Source organism: Podarcis vaucheri (assembly GCF_965113315.1).
Source record: "Podarcis vaucheri genome assembly, chromosome: Z".
In the NCBI taxonomy this organism is placed as follows: domain Eukaryota; kingdom Metazoa; phylum Chordata; class Lepidosauria; order Squamata; family Lacertidae; genus Podarcis; species Podarcis vaucheri.
The window spans coordinates 9,431,954-9,449,406 of record NC_138758.1 but is presented as its reverse complement, the minus strand read 5'-3'; the positions used below and the strand labels follow the sequence as shown (position 1 = coordinate 9,449,406).

At 43.9% G+C, this 17,453-nt stretch overlaps 1 protein-coding gene across 12 annotated transcripts in view; it reads right to left on the bottom strand.

The window, feature by feature from the left end:
• The window catches only part of MAMLD1 (mastermind like domain containing 1), a 119,288-nt gene that overhangs the window by 74,544 nt on the left and 27,291 nt on the right, over positions 1-17,453 (bottom strand). For 6 of the 12 annotated variants that reach the window (XM_082207194.1, XM_082207197.1, XM_082207200.1 and 3 more), the window contains one exon: positions 7,197-7,271. The exons of 4 other annotated variants lie outside the window; for them this stretch is intronic. In XM_082207194.1, the coding sequence (XP_082063320.1) occupies positions 7,197-7,271 (75 nt within the window). The remainder of the gene's footprint in view (positions 1-7,196; positions 7,272-17,453) is intronic. 2 more of the 12 variants (XM_082207199.1, XM_082207202.1) reach the window with 1 other exon arrangement.

Genomic DNA, 17,453 nt, shown 5'->3' with positions numbered 1-17,453 from the left:
CAGTAGTGCATTCAGGAAGTCTCTGCGCAGTCTCGGAAGAAACCCAAGCACTTAATGCATTCGACACGAAGAACAATGTATACCTGCAGAAACATCTCGTTTTAATACTATATAGAATTACAGTGAAATTGGCTGAAATGTTATACTGTATATGGTTTATTTACTTTTAACTTAGAAATGATGGAAGCCTGCAAAAGGCATGCTACAACTTAAAAATAAAAAAAACACAGCGAGAAGGGGTTAATTCTTAGGTTCCTTGTGTACCAACAGATGCCAACAGCAAGATTAGTGCATGAAGAAGGAAAGGAAACGAAACGAAAGCGCACGCTTTTGGAATCACTCAGTGAACACATCCAGAGAAATAAAGGTAAATTCAAAAACAAGCATGAAACACGGAAGTGATTGGACACCCACCCACTCTGCTATGTGGTGTGACAAATAGGTTATAAGACTGTAATAGTAGCTTTTGCCTTTCTGCTCACAAATATGCAGAGAGCTGAAACCAACAAGAATATGTTAATTAGATGCCCCCCCCCTTTGGGTATCAAGAGCCTATTTGCACCTATTAATACGGATTACCATTACCTGCTTGGTGAATAAAATTAACCCATTTATCAAGCAGCAAGGCCTCCTCTCAGCTCTTATTACAAACAGAAGGGGATACAAGATTGGTGCCCCTCTAATATGAAAGCATCCAATTAAAATCATTTGAACTAGAAGCAAAAAAAAGGGTGGGGAGAAAAAACACCCTTCCACTTAAATTTAGAAATGGCAAAACTGCTCACATTAGTCTAACATGACCTCTTGTGGTATCAAATATATTCTAACACAGAGAGAAGTATTTGGGGGAGGACCCATCAGCCACCATCTGCCCACCAAATTGCAGAGTCCACACATGTGCAATTAAACACACTTCATTGGCTCTCCAGATATGTCAGTAGTGGGTAGGAGGTGACTGATTAAGTTAAACAAGGAGAGCAACCGTGAATATTCCACCTCTGTGTCCTGTGAGGAAACACAGGTTAAATTAACAGAACCAGGCAAATTCTATTATAAAACCGGGCTGGGAATATTCTGCTGCCATAATGGTGCCAGGAGTAGCCCATGCTCTGCAAGCTGAATGAAGTGGGATAGCTCAGTTGGTAGAGAGCAAGATAATCTTTAATCTCAGGGCCAAGGGTTCTAGCTCCACAATGGGCGAAAGGTTCCTGCATTGCAGCAGGGGACAGACTAGATGACTCTCATGGTCCCTTTCCAACTCTACAATTCTGTGATGAAGGTACCCGAGATAGATCTATGATGAACTGCATACTGTATACCCACTTCACAGCATTTTGCAGAAGCTGACAGCAAGAGGAGGGGCAGAAAAAGTTTTTGGCCTAAGGACCAGACTAGCCACAGGCTCCTAGCCATGGGAGATGGGGGGGAAGGGTAATATAAGCCTCCTCTTCCCACCCCCCGCTTTCACAGAGAGAATCAGGCTCCCACGCCTCAGTAATTAGTTCACGAAAGCAAAATAGGTAGCTGTTCATGTCTAATTTGGCCCTTGAATTCCAAGGTGTCAGGTGCCATTTGCTAGTTGTAGAAATTTATACCCTACACATCCATGCCAGGAAAGGCTGCGGGAGGAGGGATGGGGGTGGAATCCTGCACATTGCCAAGCATTCATTTATTTATTTAATTTGTACAGTGCCCTTCATCTGTAGATCTCAGACAGTTCAGAACATAAAAACACAAAATACAAAATAAAAACAATAACAAGAAGGGACAATGTTTCCACCCCTATCATTCTGCCCAGACACTGAGATGCAGTGCAGAGGGCCTTCTGGCGGTTTCCTCATTGCGAGAAGTGAGGTTACAGGGAACCAGGCAGAGGGCCTTCTCGGTAGTGGCACCCGCCCTGTGGAACGCCCTCCCTTCAGATGTGAAGGAAATAAGCAACTATCTTCTCTTTAAAAGACATCTGAAGGCAGCCCTGTTTAGGGAAGTTTTTAATATTTAATGCTGTATTGTTTTTAACACTTGATTGGGAGCCACCCAGAGTGGCTGGGGAAACTCAGCCAGATGGCTGGGATATAAATAATATATTATTATTATTATTATTATTATTATTATTATTATTATTATTATTATTATTAATATTAATATTATTTTCCCTCCACTCCCTCCCACAAGGCTATAGGATGTTAATCAGCCAAAGACCCAGGTTGAGGGGGAACACTTTCATCTAGTGCCTAAAGTAAGGCTAGGCAATATATTGATATATCGTTCAAAACTGGTTTGATGTCCATATCGTGATATTGGTGTACGTGTGCTACGCAAAAATCACAATATAGGAAAAACTGCTTCTGCATAGCTCCGTCCTTACTTCAGGCATCGTGATATGTCAGTATATCACAATATTTAGTTGGTGACATATCACAGTGTTGAAAACCAGATTATCACTCAGCCCTAGCCTAAAGTTGTATAATGAAGGTGCCAGGCAAACCTCCCTGGGGAGAGCGTTTCACAGACAGGGAGCCACTGCAGAAAAGGCCATCCTCTGAACCTCTCACAAAGGAGGCACACGACACGAAGAAGGGCCTCAGAGGATGATTGCAGGGTCTGGGTAGGCTATTGAAGTATTGCCATCCTGAGCCAATTAAGGCTCCATAGGTCAAAACCAGGACTTTGAATTGGGCCTGGAAAAGTCAGGCCAAATCATACGGTCAAACTGTCTTGTCTTTCCCCCCCCCCACCCCCGTGAGTTGCCAGGCTGCCAAATTCTGCAGCAGCTGAAGTTTCTGAACTGTCTTCAGGGACAGCCCCATGTATAAAACATTATAGTAATCTAACCTAGAGGTTGTCAGAGCAGAGACTACAGATGTTAGTCTATCCCTGTCCAGATGGGGGCGTAGCTGGACCACCAGGCAAGGCTGATAGAAGCACTGTGTACCACTGAGGCCTCCGGAGCCTCAAGCAACAGTAAAGGATCCAGAACTGCCCCCAAGCTATGTACATATCATCACAAGGTCTAGAACCTTAAAAAGAGACAGAGGCATGGTTAGAGGAAATGCCAAACCATGGTTAAGCCCAGCTATCAGGAACAAAACTTCATAGTGTGCTCCTTCTTCCTCCCTTCACCCATGGCAAGTCTCCTCCTTTCCTGGCTTGAGGCAAACCATGGCTGCTTTTGAACTGTGGTTTGTAGGGCAAGCGCAAAATGTAGTTGGCTGGATTAGATGCAACAGCAAACCATGGCTTGCCTCAAACTAGGAAGAGAATGGTGTATTTGACAAGAGGAAAGAAGTGTGCTCACGCATAAGGCTCAGGCACGTAACACTAAACAGTGGGTTTTGGCATTACACCTCTATCAAACCATTCGTGGAGCTACAGTAAGCATCACTTGGTAAATAAAATATACACATAACTACTTCGGTCCGTAAACTTTCACCAACAGCAGTTGGCTGAACAAGAAGGTATTTATTACCCAAGTATCTGTACCCTTTATTCTAAGAGACTAAATGCCAATGGCGCTGTGGGTAAAACCTCAGTGCCTAGGACTTGCTGATCGTATGGTCGGCGGTTCGAATCCCCGTGGCGGGGTGAGCCCCCGTTGTTCGGTCCCAGCTCCTGCCCACCTAGCAGTTCGAAAGCACCCCTAAGTGCAAGTAGATAAATAGGTACTGCTTTATAGTGGGAAGGTAAATGGCGTTTCCGTGTGTGGCACTGGTGCTGGCTCACCAGTGCAGCTTCGTCACGCTGGCCACTTGACCCGGAAGTGTCTTCGGATGGCACCGGCTCCCGGCCTCTAGAGTGAGATGAGCGCACAACCCCAGAGTTGGTCACGACTGGCCCGTACGGGCAGGGGTACCTTTACCTTTACCTTTAAATGCCAGTGGAAACCTGGCCTAAAATCTGATCAAAGCTCAGTTACAGAACCAGTTTGATAGTTAGGTTACGGCCATGGAACATATGAAAGCCAACATGTGGCAGAGACTCTCCCTCTTCCCACAGTGAGTTATCACAGAAATTGAACTTTACACTTAGAACAATAGGCAAGCATTTCTGACAGTTTCACTTCCACCCTGGCATCCTTTGTAGACTGGGTAGAATATATTGAAAGATGCCATATTATAAGCCACGTGTTATTAGAATAGTAGATTGTCAACCATTAGGTGGCATCTTAAGGCTTTGCAATAGCAAACAATGAGAAAAAATAGAAGTGGGGGCCAGCCAGGGGGTTGTATGGCCCTCAATATTTTTTTGTTTTGCTGTCATGCAATACTGGATTACCTTGGAAGCTGTGAATCATAACGCTAATGAATTCTTCAGCCCAAAAAGAAAAGCAAATGAAGGATGTCAAGGCTTTAAGTAACGAGCCACTGCCTTTGCAGTGCATAAATAAATCTTGGGTTAATTTATTTTCCTCTGACGAAGTAAGTTCTAGTGTGGTTTATCTGTTGTATATCACCAATTAACCATTCCTAAATTTTAAACAGAGCAGTTCATTATTATATTTTAAATTTTAGTTACAGGGTTTGGGGGTGGTGGTTTTAAAAACAACACCCCGCCACAATAACACAATTACTCCAAGTCTAGAGAAATAAAAACGATGTCATTTATAAAGCAAACAAACCAGTTAGAACGCAGCTAATTACATTCGCTCGAGACTAGCTTGCTTTCGCCCTCGGTGAGTGTTTGTTTCAGCTCCCAGTGCTCTGATAGTTCCTGACAGCTTGCTGGGACACAGGACAGAAGTAGGTCAGAGTAAGCTAGAATCTGCAACAGAGGATCCCGTTCGACAAGCTTGTAGGGTAATACGGAGATCGAGGAAGTGTGTAATGTAGCGACAGTGTTTGAGACACATAACAAACAGCCTGAGGACAGCCTCTGGCGCAGCCGGTACATTTATCTTCTCTGTGTTGTAACACCCCTTGTCTTTCTTCTCTCTCTTTCTCTCTCTCTCCCCACCCCGCCCCAATAGCTTATCTAGTTGTTTGGGAGTCCTAATACAAAAGATGGACTTGAAGTGTGTGAAATTATGCAAAGCGGGAAGGGCGGGGGCGGAGCTGCACTTCCCAGAGACTGCAGAGCCCTGATATCTGGGAGGGGGAAAGGGGCATAGCAAATTCTATGGATATTTAGCCTACTTAAAATAAACAGAATAAGCCTGTTCTCAGGGCAGCCCATAAGCCAAGCTTTGTAGTTTCTGCTTTGCCCTAGCTCAGACATTAAGGGACGGTCTCAACCCAGTTTTGAAGTGACTGTCTATGCACAGATGTATGTAAAACAAGAATAACCTTAAAAATAGCTCGGCACAGGGGCAGCCAACGCCTTCAGATGTTCCTGGACTAAAACTCCCATTGTTCCTGAACACTGTCTGGGGTTGGTGGGAGCTCCAACATCTGGGGGGCTCCACATTGGCTAACTCTGGCTTAGCAAGCTTGGAAAGGGAAAATAATGGTGTTTCTGATGGTGTTTCTGATGGTGTTTCCTGCTTGGCAGGGGGTTGGACTCGATGGCCCTTGTGGTCTCTTCCAACTCTATGATTCTATGATTCTATGAATACTGCTTATGCCTTTCAGAAAGGTGTGCGCTCAGTTTCTGTTTAAAATCCATGGAATGCCAGCTCAAATATGTGCTTAAGCTTAGGCTCTCCAGGCTCAGAACTGAAAGCACGCAAAATTAAAATAAAGCAGAGAGTATCTGAACGCCAGCTGCCTTGCACATATTGCAGAATGGAGGCGGATCCTTCAGGTTAGAAAGTGTGACTTGCAGATAGGCATCAGCCAAGGTAAAAGGAATTTGTTCACAGTCTGTTTGGGCTGTACTTGTACTTGTACTGTACTGTACTTCGGCATAATTGTACAAGTACACAACAATATTTTCCCCTAGGATTGCTCAACGCAGATCAGGGTGGTAGGCAACTGTTTATTTTTTCTTTCCCTTTAATATGAAGTTTACATTTAGGCCTTTTATTAAGGCCGTTGGTGGTTCCGTGGTAGAATTCTTGCCTGCTGTTTCAGGCTGTTTTGTATTTGGGATGCCTAGCACAAGCGTCTGGTCTGGTCTGAAGCTGCCCTAATCTACATATTGCTTGACCACACTGACTCAAGCAAAACCCCCTAAACAAAACTCCGCTACATGCAAAAACTAACCATTTGTCTAAGTTTGGCCATCTCCTACAGTTAAGATACAATGGTACCTCTGGTTACAAACACCTTGGGTTGCAAACACTTCGGGTTACAGACTCTGCTAACCCGGAAGCTGTACCTCGGGTTAAGAGCTTTACCTCAGGATGAGAACAGAAATCACGTTGTGGCAGCAGGAGGCCCCATTTGCTAAAGTGGTACCTCAGGTTAAGAAGGGTTTCAGGTTAAGAATGGACCTCCATAACAAATTAAGTTCGTAACCGGAGGTATCATTGTACTCTGTTCCAGCATGAAGAGAAGGCTCAAATCCAGCACAAACTACACCGTGCATCCTGTAATCTGTCCTGAACATTGGTTTTTACAGAGCATACAGGGCTGCCATACACCCAGAAATTCCTGGACATATCTGGCATTTGTCTGCCAAAAATAGCATCTGGGCAGAATTTTCCGATACCAGTTACAATGTCTGTGGAAATCTGGGCGAATGGCAGCCCATATCGGAAGTGTTGACTTTTTGGTGAATTTCCTTTAAAAATAGCTTTAAAACTTAATTTTCAGATTTTTCAAAAAAGAACGCTCAACAACTTTGGTCAAAACAAAACAAGCTCAACAAGTTTTGTTTCTGGATTTTCACTTTTTGAATTATGGCAACCCTACCATATGTAGAGGACAGCCCCCATCACCAGCCCCTAAGATGCCCTTTAGTAAATAATGGATGTGCTGCCTGTACCACTTTCCCACAGGCTCGTCCATTGGCACGAGTGCAATGTTTATAGTTTCACTGTTCTGCTGCAAAAGTTCTGTACCACTTCCTGGAGAAAGGCTCCATAGTTGCAAGCCTTTAATGATCCCACAAGTACCATGGGATAAACCCAAAGAAAAATAACCTCTATGCCACTCGTCTAATGTTTAAATACACATTTAGATGGGAATAATGCAGAGAGAAGAAGTGGCGTGGTACATCTGCAGCAGAGCAACCAGATGTCTTCCTCTGCCCCAGCTGCAACAAAACATATCTCTCCCATTTCAGTCTCTATACCCATAACAGGCAAGGTAACTCACCATCAGTTCTCCCTCAAAGGTACACTCCTCCATTGTCTCCCAAGACGGATGCCATAAAGATGGGTACAAGTTCTGCTGAAATGAATGCAAGATCTGAGTAGGTTTGTACAGGATTTGTCTGAGGTATGAAATGCAGCACAAAAAAGAGAAGTTTTTACCATACAGTGGACCCTCTGGTTACGTTACCTTCGGGTAATGCAAACCTCGGGTTGCGAACGCAGCACCCCCAGAAGTGTATACTTCCGGGTTTTGCCGCGTGCATGTGTGCACAGAAGGGCACCTCTGGTTACAAAGTTTTCGGGATACGGCTGGGCCACCAGAACGGATCCCATTCGTAACCGGAGGTACCACTGTAGTAGTAACCTCCCCTCCTCACAACTCCCCATTTTTGCACAACTTGCAGTGGATATGAATATAGCAGATCCCATCATCCCATGCCAGCAATGACCTGCACCCAAAGTTTGGGACCATCCACCCATCCATTATGCCAGAAAATTATAAATATGCATCAATTTATCTTTCATGGGGACATTGTATTGCCTTAAGAATGAGTACCAGGCTAGTATGACAAATCATGGTGTGTGGCAAAAACTCATCATTGTTACCAGATCTGTTAGTGCACCACTGCAGACACATCTTACACATGTATTTATTAAAAGGCTAATTTTGAGGACATAGCAATATGTCCTGCACACATAGAATTGCGGTGCCTTCAGTAACCTTGATTAATTTGTGAAATTCAGCATGGATCAATCCTACTGCACTCACTCCAGAAAGCGAGCACCACAGCTGCAATTTAATATTTATTTATAAATAAAGGTTTAAAGATTACAACATGCTGATATGCAAGATTTAGGAGCTGTTTTGCTGCTTGAAATGCCAGTCCAGTGGTATCTCAGGTGACAGACGCTTCAGGTTACAGACTCTGCTAACCCAGAAATAGTACCTTGGGTTAAGAACTTTGCTTCAGGATGAGAACAAAAATCACGCAGTGGCAGCGGGAGGCCCCATTAGCTAAAGTGGTGCTTCAGGTTAAGAACAGACCTCCGGAACAAATTAAGTTCTTAACCCGAGGTACCACTGTACAGAAACATACAGCAGAGGAAATCAAGAAAACAGCTCTCGCGGTCTGCAGCAAGGACAGGGTTGTCACGGAGCAGAGAGCCAAGAAACAGCCTTTTTTTAGAGGGTGTTGAGGGTTATACCCACGTGACATTTCAAGACAATGACATAGGCGGAGAAATTCTTGGGATATCCCGACTTGACTTCATTAACAAATGTGGCATAAGAGGGCTTTCTCTTTTAAGTGAAGTTCTTGTGCCCCCTACAAAAAGTGGTTAAAACCGGAAGCTCTAAATAAAAGCAAAAAGGAAACTTCTTGCTTTGATTATTAATAGCTTCTTAGCAAGGTGCCCTTACTCATCTGTGATTAATTCAGGTACGGTTGGGCATGCTTGCTGCTTGGAGACGATTTTGTCCATGGTGGGAGATTCCTTGCCAAATTATTGGTGTTATTTTGGATTAGATTTGGTACTGAATACTGGAATTAATTAGACTGGGGACATCCTCCTGCCTGTGAGTGGCATGTGCTGAGATTATTGCTGGCATATACACTAGGGCTTTCCCTATCCATTGCTGTGATCCTCCAACACATAGCTCACAGCAAAGTCAAATTACACACAAAGACTAGGGATTTGTGCCATGTTCCAGCTGCACAGATCTTTTGAGTACACCATTCTAAAACCAATGGCTGTGAACTGCTTACAAATAAAGCATTTTTTAAGCAAAAAAAAAAAAAAAAAGCTTAAAATTTCTCAGCTGAAAGGTATAACTCAATCCACATAAGATAGTAAAGGATTTCTACTTAAGACCTCAATGGGCTTTGTTAGCCATAAGGCTGCAAACCTTGGCAAGCCCACGTACATGAATTAAGGATGTGTCTCAATCAAACGTTTACTTCCTTACTATCACTGCATTTGATGTCTCCAGATGTAAAAGGAGAATTTTAAAAAATCTACCTCCAGGGTTGCTTTGACAAGAGCAAGTGTCAGAATGTCATAAAATCCAGCGAATTTTCATTTGGAGGAAAATGAAATTGCTTTGTAAACCTACCATTAGAAGTTCAAACTACAGAAAACTCTCCTTGGCAGCCTGGTTCACAAACCAAAAACAAAACAAAGCCAACAGAAAGAAACAAAAGAGCCGGTGTCAATTTTGTAAATCTGTTTCTTGGGTTTACTTATAGAACAGCCCAGAGATTGTTCCCCTGTGCAGAACTGGGTAGCTTCTACTTAAAGAACGTATATCTTAGAAAAGAGGTATGTTTGACAGGAACAATTTAAACTGCCATGGGCATAAACAAACACAAATGGATAAGGTTGTTTTCTTTCTTTCTTTTTGCTTTACACTCTGTACGTTTTCTGCAATACAGAAAGGTCTCAGGCGGTGACTTGGTTTTAAATGTATAGTCCGTAGAGTTCTTTGAAACTGGAAAGATTGGCCATATAAATTTCACTTGTTTTTTTCTTTTTAAATGTTTTTGCAATCCTAGTTCACATATATTCAGTTATACGGGGGGAGTTATTTATACTGTAGCATTGATAAACATAGCACCTTATGGCGTAAGACAGAAGAAAGACAGGGCCCCAAGGATTATAGTCTAACCTCTGACAATGGGGAGAAAATAAGAGGGAGGATGGGAGAGGAAAAAGAAATGAAGACATGAAGAATGGAGAAAATGCTGCTATATATCCTTTAATTTCCTTGCAGCTGGGAATGGATATTTTCCATGCTCCATGGAAAAAGTAGACTTGAGGAGGGACTTGAAGAAAGGCAGATTATTATCTACATACATCATATAAATATATGATACTTTATATAAATATGATGTATGTTCCACACTGAATTTAGAACTGCAGAAATACAGCTATCTAAACTTATATTGTCAAAGCCATAGTTCCTTCGGGGTGGGAGTTCACCTTTATAATAAGCAAAGTGGTACCTCGGGTTAAGTACTTAATTCGTTCCGGAGGTCCGTTCTTAACCTGAAACAGTTCTTAACCTGAAGCACCACTTTAGCTAATGGGGCCTCCTGCTGCCGTCGCACCGCCAGAGCACGATTTCTGTTCTCATCCTGAAGCAAAGTTATTAACCTGAAGCACTATTTCTGGGCTAGTGGAGTCTGTAACCTCAAGCGTATGTAACTTGAAGCATATGTAACCCGAGGTACCACTGTACAGTTCTCTCAGCTGATCAAAGTAAGAGAAAGCTTGACTGCCAGGGCAGGACTTCTGTCTCAATTTGCTTAGAACATCTGGCTGTGGTTCAAAGTCAGGATCTGGAGCTGCAGGTTGGAGTGGGATGGAGGCAGGTCAAATTCGCCAGTCTCCTGCAACCCTTTCCTGCCACCCCAGTTGCTAATGCACATCAGAACGTGGTGCACAGCATCTGGGATTTGCCAGGCGCATTTTGCATCTGGCTATTGGCCACTTGCGCCCAGGCCTGGGCACCTGGAGGGTACCTGAAGTCTCTACCACATGGAGGTGCATGCCTGGGGAACTTTGGATCTTGCCTCTTTTCACATACTGTCAAATTCTATCCATTATACTTTACCTACACAATCAAAACAAATGTCAGGAACCAAAAAAGGAATATTGAAAAATTCAATTTTCGAGCCATCAGACCCCAAAATGGCAACTAGACACTCCATTTTGGCGACTGTAACCTTGGTTTAAGGAGCCATTTGGTGCCTAGCATATGTGAGTTTCTAACAATGGGTGCACCTTGGCTGCTCCTCCATGCTTGCTTGATTTTGGAATTGATCTTCAGAATGGCAGGTGGGAAATCCCACTTACAGGTGCCCCCCCCTTGGTAAAAAATAAATAAATCCCTGCTTATGGAGATCTCGGTGGTCTAGGCGATAGGCTAAAAAAGGCTGTGTACAAACCATATATCTAAAGCACACGCACACCCTAAATCCGGGGAACTGTGGTTCGTTGAGGGTTGCAGCCCTATGAATTACAGTTCATAAGATTCTTTTTGAGGATGCTTTAAATGAGTGGTGTGTACACAGTCTGTAACTCTTCTCCCTAGTATGGGAGATTGCCACAAGCAATGCACTTCTGAAATCCAGCTTGGTAGCTCAGTCGGTAGAGCATGAGACTCTTAATCATGGCTCAAGCCCTATGGGCAAAAGATTACTGCATTGCTGGGGGGTTGGACTAGATGATTCTTGTGGTCCCTTCCAACTCTACAACTCTATGATGTAGAAGAGCAGTCCCATGTGAGATTCCCCCCACATTCTGAACTCACTTTGTCTCAGCAACAGCATGAGCATGTGGGTTGGAGCATATATTTATGAACTTTCTGCAGGGCAGGGTTCTGAATACTGGGCCTTTCTAGCCAATTCCTGCATGCAATATACAAATTCTCTCTTTGCTGTTAGTGCTTGGTATTCATCATCATCATCATCATCAACAACATCAAGCAACTCCAGTTTTCAACTGGTTGTCTAGACCCATCCACATACTGGGAGCAATCAACAAATGTTTAAATGGGAACTGGACAGAAGCCATATTAACACACATGCCTTGAAGGTTGCAAAGAAACAAGGGCAAGCTATAGTAACAATTAACATTTTAGAGAAAGACAATGAATATGATTAGTATGATCAAATCACCTGTGCCTGCTAGGGAAAAAGGAAGCTTTTAACAGTACTAAAATACAGAATTGATTTGTACACATATTTGATAAAATCGATGCAATTAGCAAGCAACTGAACACCAGAAAGGAAAATTGATTGCTAGAAGAGCCTAGAGCAGAAGGTAATCAGTCCATTCTTCTGGATCCTCTCCATACAATAAAAAATTGTTCTTCCTTAATCGCCCCTAAATTATTTCCCTATTAATAATGCCATTACATAGCTATTCTTTTATTCCTATTATCTACTGTCCTCCTTGAAAAGCATTTAAAAGCTGTTTTTAGAGCAGCATACTCTAGCAATTTTTTAAATATCTGCGGCACAATGCTACAAGCGGAAACTGAACAATAGCACGTAACAAAAGGGAGAAAAGCAATTTGGAAACTAGTTCTAACAACCAAATCAAACAAACGAGATTATCAGATAATGGGTTTTGATTTTGTGGGATTCTACCAGGTTTCTCAGTAGGTAGGAACTCAAGGTTCTACACAACCATGCAAGATCTGGGCCGCACTGTGTAACCGGAATGATAACAACTTTGTCGGCAAGGAATCAACATACAGAAAATAAGTAAGAAAATAACATACAGAAAATCAGCTCACTATGGAATCAAAGCCTCTGCTAGTGGTAGGGTATCGCTAAAGTCAATAATGGTAGCAATTCCAGTGTGTTGAGCAAGTTCCACAACTTTGGGGTTGCCACGAGAATGCCCTCTTAAGGGCTACCACTGCCCTAGCACAGTGTTTCCCAAACGTTTTTGGGCAACGGCACACCTGTTTACTGAAAAAAAATCTCGCGGCACACCACCATTAAAGCCCCGCCCCGTGACGTCAGCGCGCAGCGTCACGCCGGGAGGGACGCACAAAAGTGAAAGTTTTTTCCCTCGGCAGCTCCTCTCAGCTGCGCTCAATCCGCCTCGGAGCGCAGGAGCGATGCCTCTCTCTGGCTCTCCCTCCGCGCAGGCTGAGGGAGGGAGGGAGGGGCGCGTGTGACCCGTCTCTGCTGGGAGACCAAACCCAGCGAGGCAGAGTCGCGCGGAGGCGCCCAGGCAGCGTTGCCGGCTGCGAGGAGGAGCGCCAGGCAGCAGCAGGAGGCGCGACCTCTCCTCGCCGCCGCCGCCCCGCCTCTCGTCGCCCGACTCGCCTGCCTCCCTCCAGGTATCTCGCGGCACACCAGCCGATGTCTCACGGCACACTCGTGTGCCGCGGAACACCGGTTGGGAAACACTGCCCTAGCATACGATGGTTGTGGAAGCTCCTAAAAGGTTTTCTTTGCCAGTCTAAGTACCTGGGAGGGTCTGTACAGAAAGTGGAGGACTTTTGGTTATTTGGGGCCTGAGGCATTTATGGCTTTAAACACAAACATGAGCATCTTGAATTGGTACCACAAAACAAACCCGCAACCTGTACAGTGGTACCTCGGGTTAAGAACTTAATTCGTTCCAGAAGTCCGTTCTTAACCTGAAACTCCACTTTAGCTAATGGGGCCTCCTGCTGCCACCGCGCCACTGCCATGCGATTTTGGTTCTCATCCTGAAGCAAAGTTTTTAACCCGAGGTACTATTTCTGGGTTAGCGGAGTCTGTAACCTGAAGTGTCTGTAACCTGAAGCATCTATAACCCGAGATACCACTGTACAGTTGTTGTAAAACAAGTGGGTAGGACACCCAAGGCATTTCTTTCAACCAGGAATCAAGTCCCATACCTTCAAAGATAGCAGGGTAGCCAAAGCAGGGTAGCCAAGATAGCCAAAGGCCTCTGAGACTAACTGGACCCAGTGCTAAATATAAAGAACTGCAAGTACAGATCAGGAAGTCAACCCAGTGAATGATACACTGCAGGGGGTGCCTGGGAGGGAAGCAGCGCTTTGCCCCACGCTGCTTTTACGGGCAGCGGGCACACATGCCATGCCCCCCCTCAGTTTCCTACAGGTGGAGGGCACCAGGGAGGGATGCAGTTCTGGCGGCGCCCCCCACCCCTGGGATGTCTTGCCTCTGAGTGCCCTGCCCTATGGAGCAGGGTCACTGGGGCGTAGTTCCATGTATAGTTTTCATGATTCATCTGCAGATAGCCTGAGAAGGCGGTGATAAGTGTGCCCACTAGGGCAAATTTTAAACGAGTTGGTGTAGCACAACTGGGGGGGGGGGAGGGCTAGGCTACAAATGCTCACGTCCCTTCTTGCACCTGCCCTTAACTATTAAGATGACTGTAGGCAACTCATTTTCCCATCCCCAGTCATAGAATCATAGGATTGCAGAGTTGGCACCCTAAGGATCATCTAGCCAAACCCCCATGAAACCTGCAACCTTGGTGTCATCAGCACCACACAATAAGCAACCGAACTGTCCAGGCTGACTTCCTCCCATCTGCAATATGATGGTGAGGAAATAATCCTGATTCGCTGCACACATATGTTGTTAAGGGCTACAAAAATATAATGCACCTAAAGCATATGGGGGGGGGGAGTACCAATGCTGCATAAAATTTCTATTATAAATCAAGTTTCAAGTTGGCTCATTCTGGGTGGCTATTTTTTTAACAAGGCTATTTAAATTGCTACCTTTTTGTCGGCTTCTCTAAAAAAAATTAAGCCACTGCCTTGCCCAAAACCTTTGGCAAGCAGCACACACAGTATCAGAAAACCCCATACTGTCACAAAACCTTCTCTATTCAGGCAAGCGATGTAGGTTTACACTGTATAGCCATTTCCAACACGGTCCTTTGTTGCCACTTGGAACTATTTCCAGCCTCACAGCTCTTTCAAATTAATTTTGTCCAACAGTGGGCTTAGGCACATGAGTCTCAGAAACAATTTTAAATGGCCTAATTTTGACTTCAGCTGGTCTCTATGGAGATTAATTGAAATGTTGTATATCTAGGTAGTATGAAGGGAGGGGGGTGGGGAATAGAACAGGCATAATGAGGAGCTCATAGTAGATGTTTAAAGCCAGGAAAGTGCAAAGTAAAAAGAAGAAGAAATCAGCAGCTTAATCTTTCAAGTCTCCCTTAACCCCTATTATAAAGTGTTTAAGATTTGCTCCTGCACTGGGAACTGCGAGCATGTGGGTGCATAGGAGATAACGCCAGGCTGAACACCATTCCTATGCTCTAGTCAAGCGAGATCAGCTAGGAAGTTTCTAAACTACAACAGGCCAGAATAGTCCTCTGCACCTCAGTCTCCTCCCCACCCTAAAGCAGAATACAATAATGATCCATTGTAAGCTGACACAGTCTCTCCATTTACAAAGAATGATAAAAGTGGTCATAGCAAAAAAATAAAACAAAAGAGGCCAATAAGCATAGCTGCTAGCAGACTATCCCAGGAATTGTGTTCCTGCTGGACTCTATGCAGAAATGCTGGCCATTCATTAGCTTGTTTGTGTTCTGATTGTTTGGCTGGTTCCTCACTCCCTAGGCAGCAAGATTTATCCTCTTAGTTTAACACTACAAAGTAATCAAATTGCTCCATTACAGTTGAAAGGCTTTAGACAGCCTGGAGGGAAGTGGAAAAGGCGGGGCATTTCTGTGGCAGTCATGTATAGAGTAAGTTGTTTCATCAGTTAATCCTAAAGTTCATATTCCTCTTGCCTCCTTTCATGAAATGTCGAAACACTTAACTTTAATGACTGATGTAAGAAGGACGTACAACTCTCAGCTGAAATTAAACTTGATCTACCTTCTGAGATTGTTGACCAAGATTCACTTCTGATTGAAAACAAAAAGTTCTCGTGCAGCCTCTTTCTTCTCTTTTTGCTTCAAGCCAAACCCAAACATCTTTTTTTGCAACCAAAAGGAAGTAAGCATTTGGGGCAACAGGATGTTCCAGCAAACAAGCCAATACAGGAATAAAGAAAACAGGAAAGGAAATAGAGTCATGGCTTGTCCGGCTGCACACTTAAATGCCAGATCTTAACAAGAAACAAGAAAGACCAGAAAGCTATCATTTTAAGCTTACATCCCCATATTGTCAAGAATGATCCCGTATCGCAGAACATCAGGAACCCATAAAACCTGTGATGCCCCTTGCTACATCACAACTCTTTGAATTTATCTTATTTTTGAAAGATTGGTCATAGAATCGTAGAATTGTGGAGTTGTAAGGGACCCTGAGGATCATCTAGTCCAACCCCCTGCAATGAAGGAATATTCAGCAGTCCCATATGGGGATCGAATCAGCTGCCTTGGTGTTGTCAGCACTACACTCTCACCAACTGAGCTATCCAGCCACTTGCATCCATAGTAGAGAATCCCTGCTTACACAGCACTAAAGTTAGTGAAAATGTGGGGTCTGAGCTTATAGAGTTCACATTGTTATCAACATGAAAGGAAGCACAAGGGTCATGTAGTACTACCTCCTGGAATGCAGGAATCTTTTGCCCAAATGAGCTACTGGTCAGAGCCAGATGCATAAGCCACATCACTGGAATCAAAGAACAGGGGAACTGCAGACATATTCTGAACATATTCTTATTTATTTTCAGTATTATTACTCAGAGTTCATGGTCTTTTCACAGAGCAGTGAGCCTTCATTTCAGCTGCCTCGTTTGTGTGGAAAAAGTCACCTTAGATGATGCATCATTAGCCCCACACATGTGATTATTTAAATGTTGGTTTGGAAGATTTTAAGCCATTTTGAAAGTACAAAGAACAGTTCTCATTGCAGGCCAAAACTGCATTAGGTCAGAATATTGAGGTCTCCAGACTGTGCTGTCCTTACATGTTCCATATACAACTAGACTGGGCTGTATTCGCCAGATTTTCCTTTTTGGATTTCAATGCACGTTAAAATTGACTTATTCAAACAATGACTTGCAACTGGCATTGCCCCAAGCAGGAATATGATATCACTCTGGATCACGTTTTAGACTTTTCTAAGAAGTTGCCTCACATACTTTGGTCTGCCTGACTTCAACAAAGCCTATTAAATCTTAAGAGAGTGGGGAGCAAATGCCCCAAATAAAATCAATGGAGTTACATTTTAGGCTGTGTCATGTAGCATTTGACATTTAAGCTAAGACAGCACATTACTTAAGAGTGCTATTTTGAGGGTGGGGGTTTGGTTTTGCATTCCTATTATTTCCTATTTATACTTCTAAACCTTTTAAAAAATAATAATAATAATAACAAGTTGGCAAACCTAATGCGCAGAAGCACTGGGGCCAAGCTGTGGATTTGGCAATCTATTAAGTTACTAAGAGGTCAGTCGATGGGTCTCAAACCCTGAGTGAGTTAGGGATTTCCCCTGCATTTGAAGACAGGCTCTGGTGGGTTGAGCAGACGAGACTGTAGTGGGTCCAATGGACAAGAAGGAGGTTTCTGCATGTGCTGTAGAGGGAAGTGAGGGACAGATGGGGCTTGTCAATCTGGGAAGGTAGCCCATCCAGGAGAAGGAAGAAACTACGCTGCCTTGTGGGATACCTTTGGGAGAGGAGATGGCTAAGGAGTAAACCCTACAGAAATACATAGTGGAGTCTCTAAGATGGCTGGATGGTGCCTCCTTCCAGCAACTCCTGCAGGAAAGGTGATGCCAAACGTATTGATCTGCTTTTCCTTGGACCAC